This window comes from Babylonia areolata, chromosome 21 (assembly GCF_041734735.1).
Source record: "Babylonia areolata isolate BAREFJ2019XMU chromosome 21, ASM4173473v1, whole genome shotgun sequence".
In the NCBI taxonomy this organism is placed as follows: Eukaryota; Metazoa; Mollusca; class Gastropoda; order Neogastropoda; family Buccinidae; genus Babylonia; species Babylonia areolata.
The window spans coordinates 26,944,834-26,964,688 of NC_134896.1; the positions used below are offsets into that span (position 1 = coordinate 26,944,834).

Below are 19,855 nucleotides of genomic sequence, written 5' to 3' on the forward strand. Positions count from 1 at the left end.
AATAAACAGGCAGGAGGTGGCGGATGGGAGAAAGATCAGAGGGAGACAGAAAGAGGAAAAAGAGTGACACTGGTTATTCAGGTTTTAACGCATAGCCTTAATGCTGATCCTTTGGTTAAACTGGTCAGTGAATTGTATAGTGACTGAAATGTTGCCAGTGATGACCAAGTTATCCCTGTCAGATACTTGTACAGGTTGGTGAAACAGCACGTCAGACTGAGGTAACATTCCAATGTCTTATCATCAGAGCAGCCTGTAAATGATTGTAACACTTGCACAAGCACAGTCAGCTGCTCCCTTCCCATCCCTTCTCCCCACCCATGCCACCTTTTTTAGATTGATGCATTTGATGTAAAGGTTAACCTATCTCTAACCACTAAGTAAAGACCTGTTACTTTAGATTTGGTGTTGTATACTGTACCATGTCAGACTAACGCATTTGAGTTTGACATGGTAAGTATATATCACCAAGCAGGGTGTATAATTCAAACTCCTCAATTTGGTGTCATATATTTTACCATTTCAAAGTCAAATGCATCAGTTTGACGTGGTAAGTATATGTCACTAAATAAGGAGTTTGAATCAAGCTCCCTATGTTGCAGAGTTACAATCTTACATAAGTGAACAGAGGAAAGCAAAATCTCCTTTTGGGGCTGAGTGATCCTTGAAATACATTATACACAGTAAAACTAAAATGAAAGGTGCTTTCAGACCGGCACTCCAGACATTGACAGACATTGTGTAAAAGTTACAGTGCCAATTAATATTGCTGGGCTTGATTTCTTCCAGTTTGTTTCATTTTGATTTTTAAACAGAATTAAAAAATTAAAAAAAAAGATACAAGTATAAGAATCATTCAGCTAAATGATGAATCAAATATACAAAAGACCTAAAAAACAAAACAAAAAACTTTTACTTGATTTTGATATTTGGAATTATTCCTTGGACAAGACAAGTCACAACTTTCCCTTTCTTCCATATCAAAGCTTTGACTTCACTTTTGTGTTTGTGTGTGTGTGACTTGAATCAATTGGTGTATGCTCTATCCCCTGGGGTCTTCACTCTCGGATCTCATGATGTACCTAAAAACTGTGTGCATCTACCTTCTACCTAAGTATATATTTGTGGATTTCAGTTGCAAGTGACAAACTGTATGTGTATGTGTGACTGTAATCATTTGGTGTATTGTATAGATTCCCTTCTCAGTCTCAGGGTGTATATAAAAAGCATGCACTCCCACACATTAGATATTTGCTGATTTCAGTTGTTGTGTGTGTGTGTTTCCGCAGGGCAAGTGCACCATCCTTGAGGTGCCCACCCTGCCCAAAAGCATCTCCATGCTGGTGGACATGGAGGCCACCTTCATCTTCCTGGGATGGTTCGTCTTCCAGGCTCTCCTCGCCCTCCTGCCCCTGGGTCGTGTCGTGGAGGGTCAGCCGCTCAAGTCTGGGCAGCGTCTCAAATACCGCCTCAATGGTCAGTGGCCACAAATTCACAGATTCTGGTTGCTCACTTGCATGTTGTATTGGCTTTCTTTTCATTTAAAAAGTTCTGCACGAAAGGATATTTCAGTGCTCTTTTTTTTTCTTTTTCTTTTTTTTTTTCGTATTGGCATCCTTTTGTTGAGTTTTGTTCGGATTAGGAAAGTTCAGCATTGCTCTTGTTGTGGAAGGGTCTGGAAGCATTTCCCTGGCTTTCATTGAAATCTTTGATGTTTTGCTGTGCTAAAGGATACAGAGATGTAGTAGTCTGGATATCTTGTGTTCTGAAGACATGAAATATTTTTATGGTAATCTTGAACATAGATCAGAATGAAGACAGTTCATGAAGGGGATTAAAGCACTAGTAGGTCTGGACAGATGGGACTGCTTGGATTCAAACCACAGGTCACTGAGACGCAGTTTTACACATTAGTCACACATCCATCTTAACCCATCTTTAGAGATTAGCTCAAAGTTCTTCAAAGCCATTAGTAGTTCTGTTTGACTTGTGAAAATATATAGTGGAGTGATGGCCTAGAGGTATCACGTCCCCCTAGGAAGCGAGAGAATCTGAGCACGCTGATTCAAATCACAGCTCAGCCACCAATATTTTCTCCCCCTCCACTAGACCTTAAGTGGTGGTCTGGACGCTAGTCATTCGGATGAGACGATAAACCGAGGTCCCGTGTGCAGCATGCACTTAGTGCACGTAAAAGAACCCACAGCAACAAAAGGGTTGTTCCTGGCAAAATTCTGTAGAAAAATCCACTTCGATAGGAAAAACAAATTAAAAAAAAAAAACTGCACAGGAAAAAAAAGAAAAAAAATGGGTGGCGCTGTAGTATAATGACGCGCTCTTCCTGGGGAGAGCAGCCCGAATTTCACACAGAGAAATCGATTGTGATAAAAAGAAATACAAATATATAATGCAGCATATTAAATGGTGTTGTAATCTTTTTTGTGCTTTGAGTTCAATGCTGAGCTTGCCTACCACTCATCTTTGTCAGCTTGAATCAGGGATGTGCAAAAGCCCAGACACTGGCAGATAAATACATTTAAAAACACCAGAAAAAAACTATTGATAGCAATATTGTAAGGTGGAGTGTTCTGCTTCAAACAGAAATAATAATCTACATAGAAAAATGATAAGAGACCTTTTCTGCCAACAGGCTTCCTGGCACTGGTTATCAGTTTGCTGGCGATGTGTGGGGGTTTCTACTTCAAGCTGCCAGTGACGGTGATCTACAAGAAGTTCTTCAAGGTGATGACAGCTGCTGTGGTCTTCAGCTTCATGCTCAGTCTCTTCCTCTACATCAAGTCCCGCTTCGTGCCCCCAAGCAAACTCTCGGTGCCAGGGAATTCAGGTAGGCCTTGGATAATGGCTGGCTCATTTATCTTGGAGATCTTGTGGGGGAAACTTTTAGGCAGGGCTTGAAGGCCATGTTTTTATTTTTGACCATCTTTTTTTTTCTACAATGGAAATATTTGACTTGTGTCACAAATTTGATTGATGTTTGCGTTGCTCTCTTCATAAGTTGGCTTTAAAAATGTGTATCAATTTATTCCCGTTTTAATGTGATTCCACCTCATTCCCCATACAAATTAATCTTTGAGGTCTGAAATATGCAATCCCACTCCCCTCCTCAAGCCACCACTATTCACAACAGTTGCCATATCTTTGTGTCCACAGGAAATGTCATCTATGATTTCTTCATGGGCCATGAGCTGAACCCTCGTATAGGGCCCCTGGATCTGAAGTTTTTCTGTGAGCTGCGCCCCGGGCTGATAGGCTGGGTGATGCTGAACGTCGCCATGCTGTTGGAGGCTTATCAGCAGGGCGGCTCCTTGCCCCCGGCCATGACCATGGTCTGTGTCTTCCAGTTCATCTACGTGGCTGATGCTCTCTGGTTTGAGGTGAGAGGCTGTGGCCTGGGTTAGATGTTAGATCAGTTATCAGGTCTCTGTGTGTGTTTGTGTGTAAGGTTTGTGTAAGAGAAAGAGAATGTTACTCTGTGTGTATGTGTGTTGTGGTGACTGAAAGTTACCTCCCTTGAATCAAAGGTTGGCGAAATTCTCATTAGAAACACAACACAATCACTTCGCTGCACTTTGTTTCATACTGAATTCTGCACATTGCAGCTGCGGTAGTGTATAGTAAACTATACTAACACTACAGTGTGTTGAAGGATGTATCTGAATGTCCAATTTTCCTAGAATTTCAGGCTGCAAAGATAAGATAGACTTCATGTTGGATTATGAATGGTCTTGTGAAACAGAACAAGATTTTAAAATTATGTTTGTGTGTGTGTAGGATGCCATTCTGACGACGATGGACATTGTGCATGATGGGTTTGGGTTCATGCTGGCCTTTGGGGACCTGGCCTGGGTGCCGTTCCTGTACTGCCTGCAGCCCCGCTTCCTGCTGGAGAGCAAGATGTCCCTGCCCTGGTACTGCCTAGCCCCCATCGCCGTGCTCAACGGTCAGCACCTGTTTCTACTTCTCTTGGCCTTCCTCCCATGATATTAATGAATAGTGTTTGTATAGCGCATTTCTCCAAGTTAATTTAGACTCAGTGTGCTGACAATAACTCATTCACCTGCAGCCTGGCCTGAAAATGACTTAACCATACTCAACCATGCACATGTGCACCCATGAGCAGAAAAACAATTCAAAATAACCGTGAAAAAAACAAACAAACATCACAAATGACACCACAGACCAGGTGAGGTTTTAGCTGGGATTTTTAACAGAGGGAGTGTAGGTTGGTGCTGAAGACCCAACAGGCAGCAAATACTAGACAACGGGAGCACAAAAACTAAAAACTGTGGTTGCTGAAAGACAGCAGTTTTGGGTACTTTTAAGATGATTTCCTCTGAGGACCAGAGGGGTTGTTGTAGTTTGTATATGAGGAGTTAATGCAGAAGTTTGTCAAAATGGTCGTATGCAAAGACCACTAATGCAGATGTTCTCCCTGCTGTTCCCCAACTGCCTTCATAACGTACGTGTTTCTTTATGGAGTGAAAAACATATCACTTGATGCATTTCTGGCACTCGCAACGTTTAAAAATGAGACAAAATTTGACAAAAAACAAGAACGCCAGAGAATCGACAGACAGACAGAAAATACGAAAAAACTTAGCCGTATGGAGAGCACAGGACAGGAGTCATAATGGCTGCCGGAAAAAGAGGGCGCTAGCCAGCAGGACAAAGGGGAGGTTATCGGCCGTAGTTTCGTTTTCTCCGCATATGCGGATAGTAGTTTGCACAGGCAGGAATGTCAGACCCCTGCCGGAGTCTGCACTAGTTGGGTCATGGTAAGTATGTTATTTAAACGTAATTTTAGATAGAAAATTTCGTTTTGGGCTTTCCCCCCAAAAAGAAGGAAAAAAAACAAACTTCCCCAGCTCTTTTGAAAGTAGAGTTAGTCTTATTTTTTCTTTGGCTGCCTCTATGGCAGGGTCAAAATGGTTATGGATCTAAAAGCCTTCTCATACATGTATACAAGTGAAAGAGGGAGTCAAAGCCCAACAATGAAGTTCACTTCAGCTGAGTCAGTAGAAATGTGAATGGAAATGTTAAGTTTTATTGGCCAGCAATGCTTGCGTATACATGAACTAGCATTACAGCATTGCATTATGCCGAGCACAGTTCATGTAACCTCTTGTCAGTTTCCGGTCAGACTTTCCAGTTGTCATCCACTTCAGCTTTAACTCTGTTGTCGGTATAAATGGCAGTGTGGAGAGGATTGAATCTGCTGTGCTTGTGAACCTTAGGGCTGACAGTGCTTTAACGCTAAAAATATTTATAAGATGTTAGGTTTTTACTGTGTTGATTGATCGGAGAGAATGAATTTGAGTTGAAAATACTTCCAGTTCATGTTAGATAAATTCTAGTTTATGTCTGCACAGAGTTCATTGCAAAACAGCAGGAATATAATTATAAGAAGAAAAAAAAAGGGCAGAAGACTATACAATTGCCTGATTAAGCTTAGATATTGGTGGCCCAGATTCTGTCATTTCTAAGTGAGCTGTCATTTTTGAGCTGTGAACTTGGAAAGCTCAGCAATGCCTAGCAAACACACACACACACACGCACTCTCTCTCTCTCTCTCTCTCACTCACATTCTGAATAGTTGTGAAATTGTTTTCTTATTAACAAAAGACAAATGTGTGCTTATAATTTGATAGTAATTCTTTAACATGTAAATTGTTTAAATATTTGATATATTGTTGATTAAAAAAAATACCCATACAATTGTAATTGACTTTTTTCCCCTCCCTGTGCAGTGATTGGCTACTTCATCTTCCGCAGTTCCAACTCTCAGAAGAATGAGTTCAGGAAAGACCCTTTCAACCAAAAGCTGGCACGTGAGTATCTGTTGGTATGCACTCATAGAGAGTCTTTCTTTTGATGACAAAAATTGGTTTTCTTTCCCAGTGTCTGTTCTAGCCTATTTCATATGAGTTAAAGTTTTTACTGGATTTTTCAGTATATTTTTATAACCTGTTTTTGTTCTTTTAATTGATTTATATTTGTAATGAATATGCAGGTATTTTCATATGAACATGTTTTTGATTTTAATTTGAGACAATTTGTATTCCAAATTATAGCATTCATTCAGATTGTATTTGGGAAAAACGTTTTCTGATATCCAATTGGCTCTTTGGCAAAACTAGGAAAGAAAATGAGGAAGACCCTTCCCTGAGAAACGGCTTTTGCATATTGGTATGTGTGTGTACATGTTTGTTTTGATACCCTGGCTCTCACACCCCCTTACTTATAATCAGAGGATCTAAGTCTCTGGTTGTTTCTCCCTGGATTCCCAAGGGTACATTGCAGACAAGCTCTCCTAATCATGACAACAGTTTGCTTGTGACAGATGTGTGGATACGAATCCCCTTGCTGTGTGTGTGCAGATCTGGAGACGATCCCCACCCCGAGTGGCAAGAGACTACTGGTGTCTGGGTGGTGGGGCCTGTGTCGTAAGCCCAACTACCTGGGGGATCTGATGATGGCCCTGGCCTGGTCCCTGCCCTGTGGTCAGTGCTCTGCCTGGTTTTCACTCCTTTCCCAGAGGGCATGACTTTGTTTCTAACAGTGTGCATGTATGTTTTTATGCATGTGTGGTGCACTGTGGTCAGTGCTCTCATCTCTGTCCCTTGTTCACTGCTTTCCCAGTGGGCTAAACTTCGGTTCTTAATCCTTTGAGCCCTGAGTTCCTGAGCAATTTTAACCCTTCCGCCTGAGCTCCAGAGCCAAAATTTGCAAATAATTGGTATTTAATGTGTCACGGCAGATATAAAAAGAGTGCCCTGACCACCACTTCACTTTACCGGTGGTAGAGGAAAATGACATAATGCCTAGCCACCGGTTGAGCAGTGCGTAAACACTTGTGTTTTGCTATTGGTTGACTTATATTGAAATCGATCTTTTTTATCCAAAGCACATGCACAAAATACAGTGAAAAGGCGTGGCCATGTTGGTACTACAACCGGTGGCTAGGCATTATGTCATTTTTCTCTATCACCAGTAAAGCGGTGGTCAGGACTCAAAGGGTTAAGAGGGCGTGTATGTGAATGTGTGGCGCCCTGTGGTCAGTGCTGTTTTCTCTTCCCCATTGTGCAATACTTTCCTAGCGTAGACATGCCTGCTGTCCTGATTGTTGGAGTGTGTTTTTCTGGAAAACCAACAAAATCGTTGCTCTTTCATGAAAATAAGTGGCCGTTTCAAGAGAAAAAAATTGCATGCAATTATTTCTTCAGATGATCTCAGTGGCAGCTTTGACGTGCATGTGCCAGCATTCTGTGAGTGTTGGAATTTCAGAACAGCCATGAAATGAATCAGAAAATCACCATTGTGACAATGAGGAATCTGTGTGAAAACTGCTGAAAAGACTGAGCAGTGGCCGACCAGATTTGTGCCCAACACAACCTTTGGCAAAACAGCACATGATGAGCTCAGAGCTACAAGAAATAGTACATCCAGATGCAGAATTGTGATGTAGTGTTCCTGACAATTTTGGTTTGTTCTGGATATTTGGAAGCTGTAACACTGACAGAATCTGGGGAAGGCATGTTTGCTAGGTCACTAGACATGGGCCCTTACAGTATGCTTCCTTGCATGGGTATGTGTGGCATCAAGGAGTCGCTTCCAGTTCATAGCAATTTTGTTTTTTGTTGTGTTTTTTTCAGCAGTTTCACATGCGTAGTTATGTGGGTTTTTTTTTTGATTTGTTTTTTTACATTTTTAAGAACACAATTGCACTCAGTTGAACAATCTTTTCTCATTCACTTTTGTGTATATGCGTGCTTCAATCATTCATTTCTGTCATGGCAGGTTTCAACAACATTATTCCATACTTCTACCCCATCTACTTCCTGATCCTCCTCATCCATCGTGAGCGTCGAGATGATGCTGACTGCCGACGCAAGTATGGGGCCAGCTGGGAGCGCTACTGTGAACGTGTGCGTTACAGAATCATCCCCTACATCTACTGAATACGTGTGTCAGGGGTTTGTCTCCTGTAGCATGTGAACATGATGGGGAAAAAACAACTAAAACAACATCCAGGACAGTGTGCTGTGCTAAGTGTCATAGTGACCGTCATCATCATCATCATCATCATCATCATCAGTGTATGAGCCATGTCATAAATATCCAAATTTTATCAAAAATTGTTGCACACTGTCACATTGCAACTTTCGGGTTTCATATCACACATAACAGATAAGAATAAATTCCTTGGGCTAAAGTTTGAATGGATATTGCACAGTTTTATCATAGACAAGTGGAAATAGTCTTTAACATTTACCACATCAGCAGTGGTCACCAAAGAATTTTAGCATATGCAGAATATTTGATAAAGGTAAGATAGGATGGATGAAGTACATACAGGATGTTTTCAGTGAGGATGGTCAAATGGTGGGTGTGTGTGTGTGTTTTGCTTGTCACTGCATTCTGTGCAGTGATAACAGATGGGAAGTAATCCTTTTCAAAACCCAAAAGACAGTCTGAAAAAACTGTGCTATTCCTGTTGCTGATGAAACACTGAGTTTGTTTTGTATAGCAGTGTTGTCCACAAATCATGATTAATTCTGTATCATTTTCTGTATCCAGCTCTCAGGTATTTGCATTAAATGACCGAAGAGAGGTTGAAGCAAATTTATAATTCTTGTTCAAACAAAATCAAGAATGATAAGTCAGAGTGCATTTACAGTTTGAAGTTGGGAGTAAATGGATGATTTGGGGGGTGGGAGGGGGGAGTGTGACTTGATTGTTGCCAAGGACGATTGTTGCCAAGGATGCCAGACATAATGTGTAACATGTTTGTCATGCGTGGTAGCAGAATTTGCTGGTCGTGTTCATTGTGGAGCATCTTTGTCTGGTTAACAAACAGATCAAAGTGCACTGTGTGTGTGGAAAGCAGTGTGTCTCATGAATGTCTGTGTCATACATCACAGGAACTAATCCATAGTTATGTGATCCATGGGTGTTTGCTGCTATGTGGTCCATGTGTCATTGCTATTGTTACAGTCCAGGGATCTTGATGATAGTTCTTTACAGTGATGATCTATTTTACAGATCTTTTCTGAAGGAATGGTTGTCCTCTCCATCAGTCACATTTCAAGATGGTATCAAGTGAAATGTTATGAATGCTTTATGGTTTTGGCAGTGCTCTTCATTTGTCATTCAGGAATGCTGCTTACTCATTTTGTTTTGTTTGTAGTAATAAGATGAAATTGGAGGAAAAAAAAAGGATTTTTTTTAAACGTCATAATTAAATGGATGCATCATAACCATCCGCTTTCTCTATATTATCATTTAGTTCAAAGCAAAGTCCAGTTTGGCAGTATCAATGAACTTGAAAATCCCGATACTCACTTTCAATAATGATTTTGATGATCCTGATTACTCACTTTCTGACTTATACAATTGAGGTTTGTGAATAACCAGTTCCTGCTTTCAAAAAAATCTTCACCATACTAAGTCGTACTTTCATTCCACCAAGATAAGTTAGCTTCTAAGTATAAACAAACATGGCACACTATGTGATGTCCTGTTGACTTCAGTGCCTGCACTCGATCAGCAAGAGAACAGTTAGTTACACGGCCTCCCAGTATTTCTTACTGTTTCTTCAAGTATTAAACCCTTTAGAAATCCTGATCCAAATTATATGCAATTGCATGTGTGATAGTGTTGAAGCATAATCATGAAAAACATTTATTTAAAAAATGTTTAAAAAAAAATAGAGATAAGGGAATGGGTTGATGTGTGGCTGATTTGTGTGATTACATTTTTTATTGTTGCATCATCGTCATTAGTGGTGCAATGCTTCTTGAAAGCTTTTTGATGTGGCAGGGTATTCATTTTAGTCCTTGCTGCGGTTGGTATTGGAGAGGTGAGTTGGGGGAAGATATCAAGAATTGTTTGAAATAAACCCATAGAAAATTAAGACCAATAAACTATCTGGTTTTCCTGAAATGTATGAAGACTAGCAAAGCTCATTTACAGATTTCATTATCTTAGTTTGTTGATCTTGATGGTAAGAAGCAAAATGAGTGTCTCCCACTGTCCCAGTGTTTTGTTGCTGTTTTTTTGTGTGTGTGTGTGTGTGTTTTTTTTATGAAAGAATTTCATTAGTTAGATTTAACCCAGTCCTTCATTGAAAGGAGATCAACATCATAGTTTTTATTATTAAGAGCACATCTGTGGTGCTGTCATGTTTTCAAGGTAATTTCAAACTTCATTGGGTGGTGGGAGGTCTGCTTACTGTTAATGTTCTGTCGTGCTGCTTGGTCTACTGCCTCTTAGTGTTAATTGAATGTTTGAAGTCAGTCATTGAAGTTGCTGTTTATGGATTTAGGGAAAGATAGCAAAAAGAAAGAACGAAACTAAGAAAAACTAAAGGCTTATACGACAATGCAGGATAACCTTTCAACGATGAATGGATGAGGGGGATACTGTCCACAAGTGCAGGAGGAGGATGTGGAGAATATGACCCATTCTTGAAATGAAATAAGATTTTACTTGCTCCTACATTTTCTCTTCTGCCATTGGGTGCTCTGTTTTACTGACAAACATGATTTTTAGATGAACGAAAACACTTGGATGTGACAAACGTGGTATTGAGTGTTAAGTTGCAATGGAAGAGGACTAAGTAATGCAAGTTGACAAGATTGACAGTCTTTGCTCAAGGAATGAAAAAGTTTACACTTCAGGTTACAGGTGTGCGCATCAGTAGAGCCTGTTTTGTGTATGTGCTGTTGGTTGTATGTGTGCACCGTCTTTTATGTGTGGAATTCAGCAGCTATGCAAATCGAGGAGAGAAGAATTAATCTGTTCCTGGATATTTATTCAGTATTTGTACTTCCTCATCCCTCTGTTATTTTCTAAACTTTCTGTCTCTGTTTTGTCAGCATGGCTGTTTTTTCCTCTTTTTTTGGCATTGAATGAATGTTATGTCAACAAGTTCAGTCTGCAGAGACTTTTAATTTCCTGTCCCATCATTCCACCAAACTCTTGGTGTATCAGAGTTTGACATACTCCTTTTTTTTTCCTTCTTTTTTCTCTCAAATTTTTCTGATACAACTCGCTGTTGTTTTTTTCTTCTTCTGTTTTCAGCCCGCATACAGCCTCTGCAATACACACGTGAATGGCATTGCGAGATCTTTGAAATGAATTTCCATTGATATTGAATTGTTTTTCGCCTGTCTTGTTTCATTGTGTGGTTACAATTCCATGCATTATGTTTTCACCTGTCCAGCTTCATTGCATGGTTACAATTTCATTTCTGTTATGTGTGTGTTGTATTTGTTTTATGTTTGCATGGGACTGACGGTTGCGTTTTCCTATGTCCCATGAATATTTATTATTTAACCTGCATATAAAGCACAGAAAGAAAGAAAAGAAAAAAACTGGCTGTATATGTTGCTTTTATTTTTCTCTTTTAAAGCACAAGATGGTAAGAATCGCTAGTTAGATATTGTGTCCTTGTATCTGTGTTGCTTTCTTGTACATATTTATCATGACTTATTTCTTTAAAAAAAAAAAAAATTTTATTATCATGCAAGTTGGTGTGAATGATGCCATGGTTTATTTGTGAGTGAGGTTTTGAAAGATTGATAGGTTTTTGGGTGTAGTCATCATTTTTTCTGTAGTGCTTTTTTTTTCTTTCTTTTTTTTCTCTTCACATCAGTCGTGTCAGGTAAAGAATTTCAGTTGAAATCAGAGCCCTGTCCTTTGAGAACATTTTTTGTGTGTTCGTTTTTTTAAATGTTTTAAGTATTATAATCGCCTCAGCATTTGGGCTGGCATGGTAACTGATGGTTTTTACTTCTATGTAAACTAAGAATCCATGAAAACTCAGAATGTATTGCTAGGAATTTTAACTTGCTTTTATGTGAAATGGTTTTAAGGAAATATTCCACAATTTAATGTACTGAAAAAAAAGATTTTGTTTTTGTTGTTTCTTATAGTTGAAAGAGATAACTTTTTTCTTTGTTTTGTTTTTGTATGATTTTGTTGTTTGTCTAAGTTGGAAAAAGTTGTATTGGGCAGATAGACTGACAAAAACAAAGTGTGTGCAGTTTGTTTCAAATGCTTATTAAGTTTGGTGGTTAGTGTGCTTGTGTTGATGAGTGAAATGGTGTGTGGCAAGTATTCACATGTGTTTGACAATCACCCCATTGCTGATTTGCCTGCCTGTCACTTGCAGTGAGCTTGCTGTCTGATGAAGTATTTTTGTATAATATTGGCGTCTTTTATTTTTGTGTTAGAATCATAATCATGTAACAGGTGAGTTTGTTTTTTCTTCAGATGAAGGGACATCAATTAACAAACTAGACAAATCAAGTGTTGATTGCACATCACTTTTTGTCTTAGTATGGTAATTCAGATAGGATTTTTTTCTTGTCCTCAAGAGAAAAACATGACCTGAGAGAAAAAGTTAATAGGTTATTAAAGTCCACTTCTACAAATGTTTTGCAGTAAGAGGCAAATTGACCTTCGTCTTTTGTCCCATTCTGCAAACACCAGTGTTGTTCCTCCAGTTCAGGCCAAGAAAGATTGTGTTTTGTCATTACTGGCTCTTGTGTATGGAGTCATCTGTAAGATGAGAGAAGACTTAAGCTGCTGTGAACAGTCATATATCAAGTACATGTATGTATCTAACAAATCTGACATCCATAAAAAATTGTTTTTGGGTTCAATGCCAATTTGGGTATGGCTTGGGTTTGTGTATAAACTCAGTGATTTGGTGAAAGATTAAATAATACATTTTCAAAAAATAACTTCTGTAACTCTGTCATTATCATTGTCATTATCATAATATTCAGTAATTTCATGATAGTAATAACTTGCGCAGTATGAATTGGAAGCCTTTTATGCATTCCCATTATGGCAGCCATAAATTAGCAGTCCTGTGTTTCCTTAGGAAAATGAATTGATATGCACATCTTTTATGACCACAGGGTTTAATGTCCATGGATTTATTGACAGTTGTTGAAGAATATTGTTGCAGCAGCAATACAAAGTATGCACAGTTTCAGTTCTTCTGTGAACTTCCGGGAGGGAAAGGGATGGGGTAGGATAGGGCAGAGGAGAACAGGAAAGAGTCCAGGGCAGTGAAACCTGTGTATCCAGGATGTGATGCATGTTTTCGGAAATGTGTAAGACGGTGAGAGATCAAAAAGGAGAGTGGAAAAACGAACAGCTCCTGTTCTTCTGGAAAGTGGCTTGTGCTTCATGCAGTACTCTTAATTTTGGACCACCCAATGTAACTTTGAATTTACAACAACTTTTTTTGTTTGAAAAGTGTGAGAGATTTCAGCGAGGGTATATCTGATGCATGAGAAGTGAAAGGCCCTTTTTAACTTTTTTAATTTTTTATAATGATAATGAGAGAGTGGTTCTCAGAATTGCCATGCACACTGAATGATGAACCCCACCACCTATGGATTGCTGGTAGAAACTGTCTCTGCCTTGATGCATATCAAGAAACGCACATGTCAGAATTATTCCTGGTACAACTAACTTTCATTTCATATCAGTTTTTATTAAATACTATTGACAAATTTTTCTTTTCATTTCGCAATGTTAAACCAAAATGTCTTTTCAGCAGCCCTGCTGCTTGCCTTTTTCTAATAGTTGATTAGGATTCAAATCACTTTGAAGGCAAGAGGTAGACCTTATTGTCTTTAATAACTTCTGAGCACACTTCTGTCTTAACCTTGCCATGGTCAGTTCTAAAATCATGGCAGATGACTTGTGTTTTGCATTTCTTTCTCATTCACCTGTCCCTATCTTCCACCTTGTACATTTTTGTGCCCAGACATTCCGTTTACTACAGGGCAGTATCAAGCAGCAATCCATAGCTGATTGGGGCAAGGAAGGATGTGGTATGGTGCAGTTTGGCGTGACATGGTGCAGGTGTGGCTGTGTGGGTGACAGGCAACGTGTGGAGAAGTGGGGCCTATGGGCAGACAGGGTTTGTTTTGTTTTTTTTTGTGTTCATTGTGTGAGCAACGTTCACATAACTACAGCTCTGAGAAGGCAGCTTGTTACACGCTCTCTCCCCTCCCCCACTCCCTTGCCACACAGTCAGGGCAGGCAGATTCTGCAGCAGCTTGGAAGAAAATAGAAGATACATGAAGATGATAATTGACATGAGTGAGACGACAGAGTCCTGCTTTTTTGTCATTCCATTGCAGTGACCAGTTAGCATTTATTGATAACTTTATCATTTTGGTAATGTCCATCACTCATTTTCAAGACTATGATAAATGTTGAGTGTAAGCGTATTAGTGTATCAACCATCTTATGATGATGTGGAAGAAAGAAAGAAACGTGATTTTCCAATTTTTTGTTAGGTGGATAAACATCCGTTCAGAAAGAGATCGCTCATTAAAAAACAACCATTGTGCAAACTATTGGGGAAATTAAATACACTCCATGATCTTCATGTTGCTCTGGACTCAACTTCATTGCTAAACTTTGAGTCTCATAACTTGGAAAGCATAGGCCAGCATGGAAAAAAGCTGTTTCCACATGGGTGTTAAAGAACAACAACAACAACAAAAAAGCACCCTTGATTGCTAACATCTAAACAATTCATCATCAGTATTGAGACAATCTGTTAACATTTCACGTATTCTGAATCTGATTTTGCTACAGTGCTGTGTGTGTAAGCGGTGGTTGCTGAGAGTGTAGAGAGAGAAGGTGTATGTTGTAGATCTTTGATGTTTGTGTCTGTGGGGGAGCAGTGTGCTGCGTACCCTTTCTCCTTCCCTCCCTCCATGAGTGTTGCTCATTCCACAACTCTGGAAATCCCTTCACCCAGCAGGAACATGGCAGCAGCAGTGTGGATCACACAACGCAAGAGTAACAGAGAAATACATTTGCAGACTTTAAAAATGCTTTCATTTCATTTGCCGGTTTTCTTATCTTCTTTAAGACTTTCTAAAGGCAGAATTTGGTTGTAAAAGAGTGGTGGGTCTTTGGGGTTTTTCCCCATAAAGACCAAAAGCTTGCAGTAAACAAAAGCATTCTTGGATTCTGCAGTATTAAAGGAATGAAATATTTCTGTACAAATTTTAATATTGTCTGAATCAGTAACAGCTGATTTGACAGCATTGTGCATGACAATAACAAGAGGCCATTAGCCCTCAAGAGTTAAGCATCTTAATGACTTCTGCTGTTGCTGTGGACTTTTTATTTTTGCAAATACTTGACAGAATGCAAACAGTTTGCCAAGTGACAGGACACCAAGCTTTCAGTAAATGATACATAGCACTGTACATAATTTTCAGATTCATTCTGAACTCTTAGACACATCATAGCAAACATGGATTATATAATGTAACTGCTGGGTAAATGGATTTCCAGATTAAACTGAAACTGCTTATTGGGTCTAATTTCAGTCTGTCAGCTTCAAAGGATAGTTCTAGACATATGTTTTTTTGTCTGTTCAGCCAGTACCACATTGTAAACTGGTCAGTATACTTCAGTACAGATGATTTGGGCCTGTAGTTAAAATTAAGAGCTGGGCGTCTTGGTTATTAACGCTAAGTGGTGTAGTTCATTGATTGTTATTTTTTGTTTGTTTTTCAAACTGATTTTCCTGGTCGGGATTTTTTTCTGAATAAAAAAACAAACAAACCGAAACACCATAAATCCAACTTTATGAAGGGAAAATACTAGTAAATTTAAATCTGTTGACGTTACATCTTCCATTGATAAAAGCGAAAGAAAAAACATTTTCATGAATCACATAATACTAGAAAGTGTTGTTATAACACCCAGAAACGTGTCCATATGATTTTAATTTGGTCATACCCATTTACATATAAACTATCAAAATCATATCTGCTTCTGCAATTTTATATAGGGAGGGGTGTAGAAAAGTAACAAGAAAATAACATAACTAAGTTATGAAGGGGTATAAGAAAGCTCATTCTGTATCATATTCCATTAGTTATATCATTAAGGAATGTAGGAACACTCATATTCTGTATCATAGCTCATTTACTCTTTCGCACTCTGATTTTGCAAATACATGTTTTTGTCTTTTGTATCAAAAATGGGAAAAACATATATTGATCACTGTTCTTGTTCAAACTGCATATATTATTGATGTCATTGCTTGTCATGCATGTGCTAATGATGATATTCCACGAGTATACTGATGTTAATTGACACTCAGCCTCTGTGTGTTGGTGTTTTTTGCTGTTCCACGTGTACATGTTGATGTTATTGTATGTCTTGGTGTTATTGTTGAACATGTATGTATTGATGCCACTGTTTTGTGTGTCTGGGTATTATTGTTGAACATGTATGTGTTGATGTTAATGTGTCTTGTTATTGTTGAACATGCATGTGCACAGCTACCAGCCATTCTCCTATGTTTTCTTCTTTTTTCACCTGTTTTCCTATATTATGATGCTGAGTTAGGAATGATGGTCATTCAAATAAGAATCTCCATATCAGAGATGATACATTGCTACTTTTGGAAGATATAATAAAAATTTTAAAAAAGCAGTAATTTACACAGATGATAGACTGTTATTAAATCCCACTTCAAACCATCCCAGTGTCAGAAGAGAGCAGGTCACCACTGTCTTTCTTCTGAGGACAGGATGCAGTTTAAACTACTGCATGCAACAAACACTTGTCGTACCATGCCTTCTGCAGGGACCTCAGAGGTCTGAAGGTGATCTGACCAACACCCAACACACTGCAACACAAGCAGCACGGACATGAAGACCACCCATTTCATTTCAAGGAATGAACATAAATGGTTAATGACAGAAAAAGTCCCAAGTACACATTGCCATGTTCATCAACTTCATAAAAAGCAGTTTTGATCCTAAAAGAGAGATGCATGCTAAATAAAGAATATTGCAATTAACTTTGGATGCTTTGAGCATGAAATTTATTATTCAGACACTTGTTTTTCCAGGTTATCCCCCACCTCCATTCCCATTTACACCTGGCAGTAGGAAGGTGAGAAATGCTTTGAGAGAAAAGATAATTGAAGCTAAGCTTATGTTTTCTTTTCTTTCCTCATTCCCAGTCAAGGGTGCAGATGACGATTTGTAGTTAGGAACCTTTAGGTAGGCAGCTGTGCACATGGGGGCAGACAGACATTCCCTGAAAACGTATGGCCACTGGACGGTCGCCCCCCCATCCCCCTCCGTTCCAGTTCACTCTGCATGACACTACTGTACTCTTTATGTTCATGTCATTCCTTCATTATTTTTCCCTGTACACAGTAGTTAGGACCTCTGTCAACATTGTTGTTTAACAGGCTGGAGAAAGGGTACCCATCAATAGCAGAATATTTTGCATCAGTGACAGACAATAGGTCAGGTGGGCAGCATAGTCCTCAAGGTTGGAGGGTGCTGTCCTTCACACTTTGTTTTAACAGAAATATTAAATAAGCTTTGTTAAATAAGCACAAAAATATTTCTGGGTAGTAATCATGCTTGTTAATTTTCACAACATAAAGAACTGTCGCAAAAAGTGTTCAGGAACCCTGCCTCAGCCCATTCAATATTATAAAAGACCACCACCTTTATTTGTGTGTTCTTCATTGTTGATAACTTCCAAAAATAAGACTGTGTGTATTCCTTGATTGAAAAGTTCACGAGTATGAAGTGTTGGATCTATTTATGGTACAAATTTTTTATGTGCCCATTGAAAAGGTTGTGGGTCTTACAGGACGCGTCTCCTTACCACTTAATAGTATTCAATGGAATCACTATTGCTGTGATTGAAAGACAGAACTGTTCACTCAAAAACTTCTATCTTTTAAAAGTCAGAATGAGATGTGGGTCATATGACATCATGGACAGCCTACCACCATAACTAGCTTCTCTGAGTTTGCACTGCCTTTGTTCAGACAACTTTTTAGCAAAGTTTATAAATGGGTCAGTTCAACTATGTAATGGCAGAGATGTGACAAGAAACATGCTCAAAGTAAATATAGAAGACTACAGCAAATAATGGTTGTAATTAGAAAACCAAATGTATCTTATAAACTGGCAAAAATACTTGCCAAAATTGGTCAAAATACTTTTGTCAGGACAGTGTTTTCTATGACGAAATTTTAGCCCTTTTGTGACCTGGATTAAAACAGGAAATGAAGAAGCGCATGCGCCCGCGGTTCTTGCTAAAAAATAACCGGGGAATGAGATCTAGGGGCAGTGTACTTGTAATCTTGTGTAACAGTGATCTGTAAACAATGCCACATTCAAAGCCATGCTTCAGTTCTGTAAAGTATGTACATTCTTATTATCTGTTTGTATATCTATAACCACGTGTACTTGAGTTTCATACTGCTAGTCAATTATCCACCCATAATCGTTGAATCATAACATCATCGGCTTACATAATTATGATCATTTGGCAACCCTGCCTACGCACGCACAAGCCAAGTTTCCTCAACTATGCTGATCGATGTGTGTATCTAAGAGAATATACTGAAGGGAAGTATTAGTAGCAGTGTCACAATTGATTGAACTATTTGTATATCAGTGACAGATTTCATGTTCTTGTGTATTTTTGACCATGTCTTGAACATGGTTTTGAAATGTCACGATAAGCATAACCATAGTAATACTCAAATGTGTACTTGTTTAATATACACTGAATAACAAACGTATCTCTATTGTACATGGTCTCAAATTTTACTGGTACCTTTGTTGCCACTGAACTTTATACATACATTATTGGAAATATCAAAATAAAAAAATTCAAAGAATCTGATCACCAGATCAGCTTTTCTTACTGAAACTGAAATTTCAGAAATCAAATCTTCAGGAATCTTTGGCATTTTCTTACATTTCTTTATACATGTTTTTGTTTTGTTTTTTAAATAATTGAACTGTATTTTCTCCTCTTTTTTTTTTTTTTTTTTTTACCCAGCTGATCACTAAATGCCACAATCTTCAGTCTGGTGAATTTATGGTCTTTTGATGTCTGGACTTAACTGGATGGATCTTTCAGACTTTGAATAATCTCATCTTTTATAGATCCTGTGTTTGTTGGTTAGTTTTCTTGGGAATAAGCTTAAAATTACTGATAATATTTGCCTGTATGTCCAAAAGAATTTGTGTCAAATTTTTTCTTGTTTTTGTGTGTGTGTCAAATGGTCTTGTGTTCCTCCTGTTCAGCAGTTTTAACAAATTCTGAAGAATTTTTCCTCTTGTCACCATTTTCAAGGTTTCTCGTGAAATGGTCTGCGGGTATTCTGTTGTTTTTTTGTTTTTTTTAAACATGCCAAAATGTTTTTACAGAAGCTTTGTCAAAAGAGGCGTTTCCTTGTGCATTTGTTTACTTATGATTGGAGTGTACATTTTCTTTCAGTGCAATTTGAAACTTGCTTGCACTGCAGATTTGAAGTGGCAGGTTTTGAATTAGGTTATGGATCCCATCTGCCATTTCCAGCTAGCTTGCTCCATTTGGGATAGACTTTCTCATTCAGACAAATCAATGGCAGACAAGACCATAGGTTATGCAGACGTTTGTTGTACTTTGATGATCATACCCTTCCATGACATGCAGAGTTTTCGGTCAACATTTGTTCTTCCGTGTTGTTTTTGCCTTTGTTTTTAACTGTACATACATTCTGATGTTTGTTCTCATGTGTCGTAGATTCATAATAAAAACTTGATTTTTTTTTTTTAAACATGGTGATGTGGATTGTTTTTTGATGCGTTGAGTGGTGTGGGTGTGGTGTGCTTACAACACAGGAACACACATTAACATCATTCACAAATATTTTCTTCCCTTTGGAGTCTCTTTTTGTTGGGGGAGGGGGGGGGGGCAATTTTATTGAAGACAGATCCTTTCAGAAAGTTGTCAAGATATATTTCAG

General features: G+C 38.6%; 1 protein-coding gene across 2 annotated transcripts in view; it reads left to right on the forward strand.

Annotated features, from left to right (window-relative positions):
- The window catches only part of LOC143296696 (delta(14)-sterol reductase TM7SF2-like), a 33,360-nt gene extending 13,680 nt beyond the window's left edge, over positions 1-19,680 (forward strand). For both annotated transcript variants that reach the window (XM_076608738.1, XM_076608739.1), the window contains 7 exons: positions 1,290-1,476; positions 2,651-2,845; positions 3,172-3,395; positions 3,793-3,961; positions 5,769-5,849; positions 6,399-6,521; positions 7,819-19,680. In XM_076608738.1, coding sequence (XP_076464853.1) covers positions 1,290-1,476; positions 2,651-2,845; positions 3,172-3,395; positions 3,793-3,961; positions 5,769-5,849; positions 6,399-6,521; positions 7,819-7,979 — 1,140 coding nt within the window. In that variant the 3' untranslated portion in view covers positions 7,980-19,680. The remainder of the gene's footprint in view (positions 1-1,289; positions 1,477-2,650; positions 2,846-3,171; positions 3,396-3,792; positions 3,962-5,768; positions 5,850-6,398; positions 6,522-7,818) is intronic.
- The last annotated feature ends 175 nt before the right edge of the window (positions 19,681-19,855 follow it).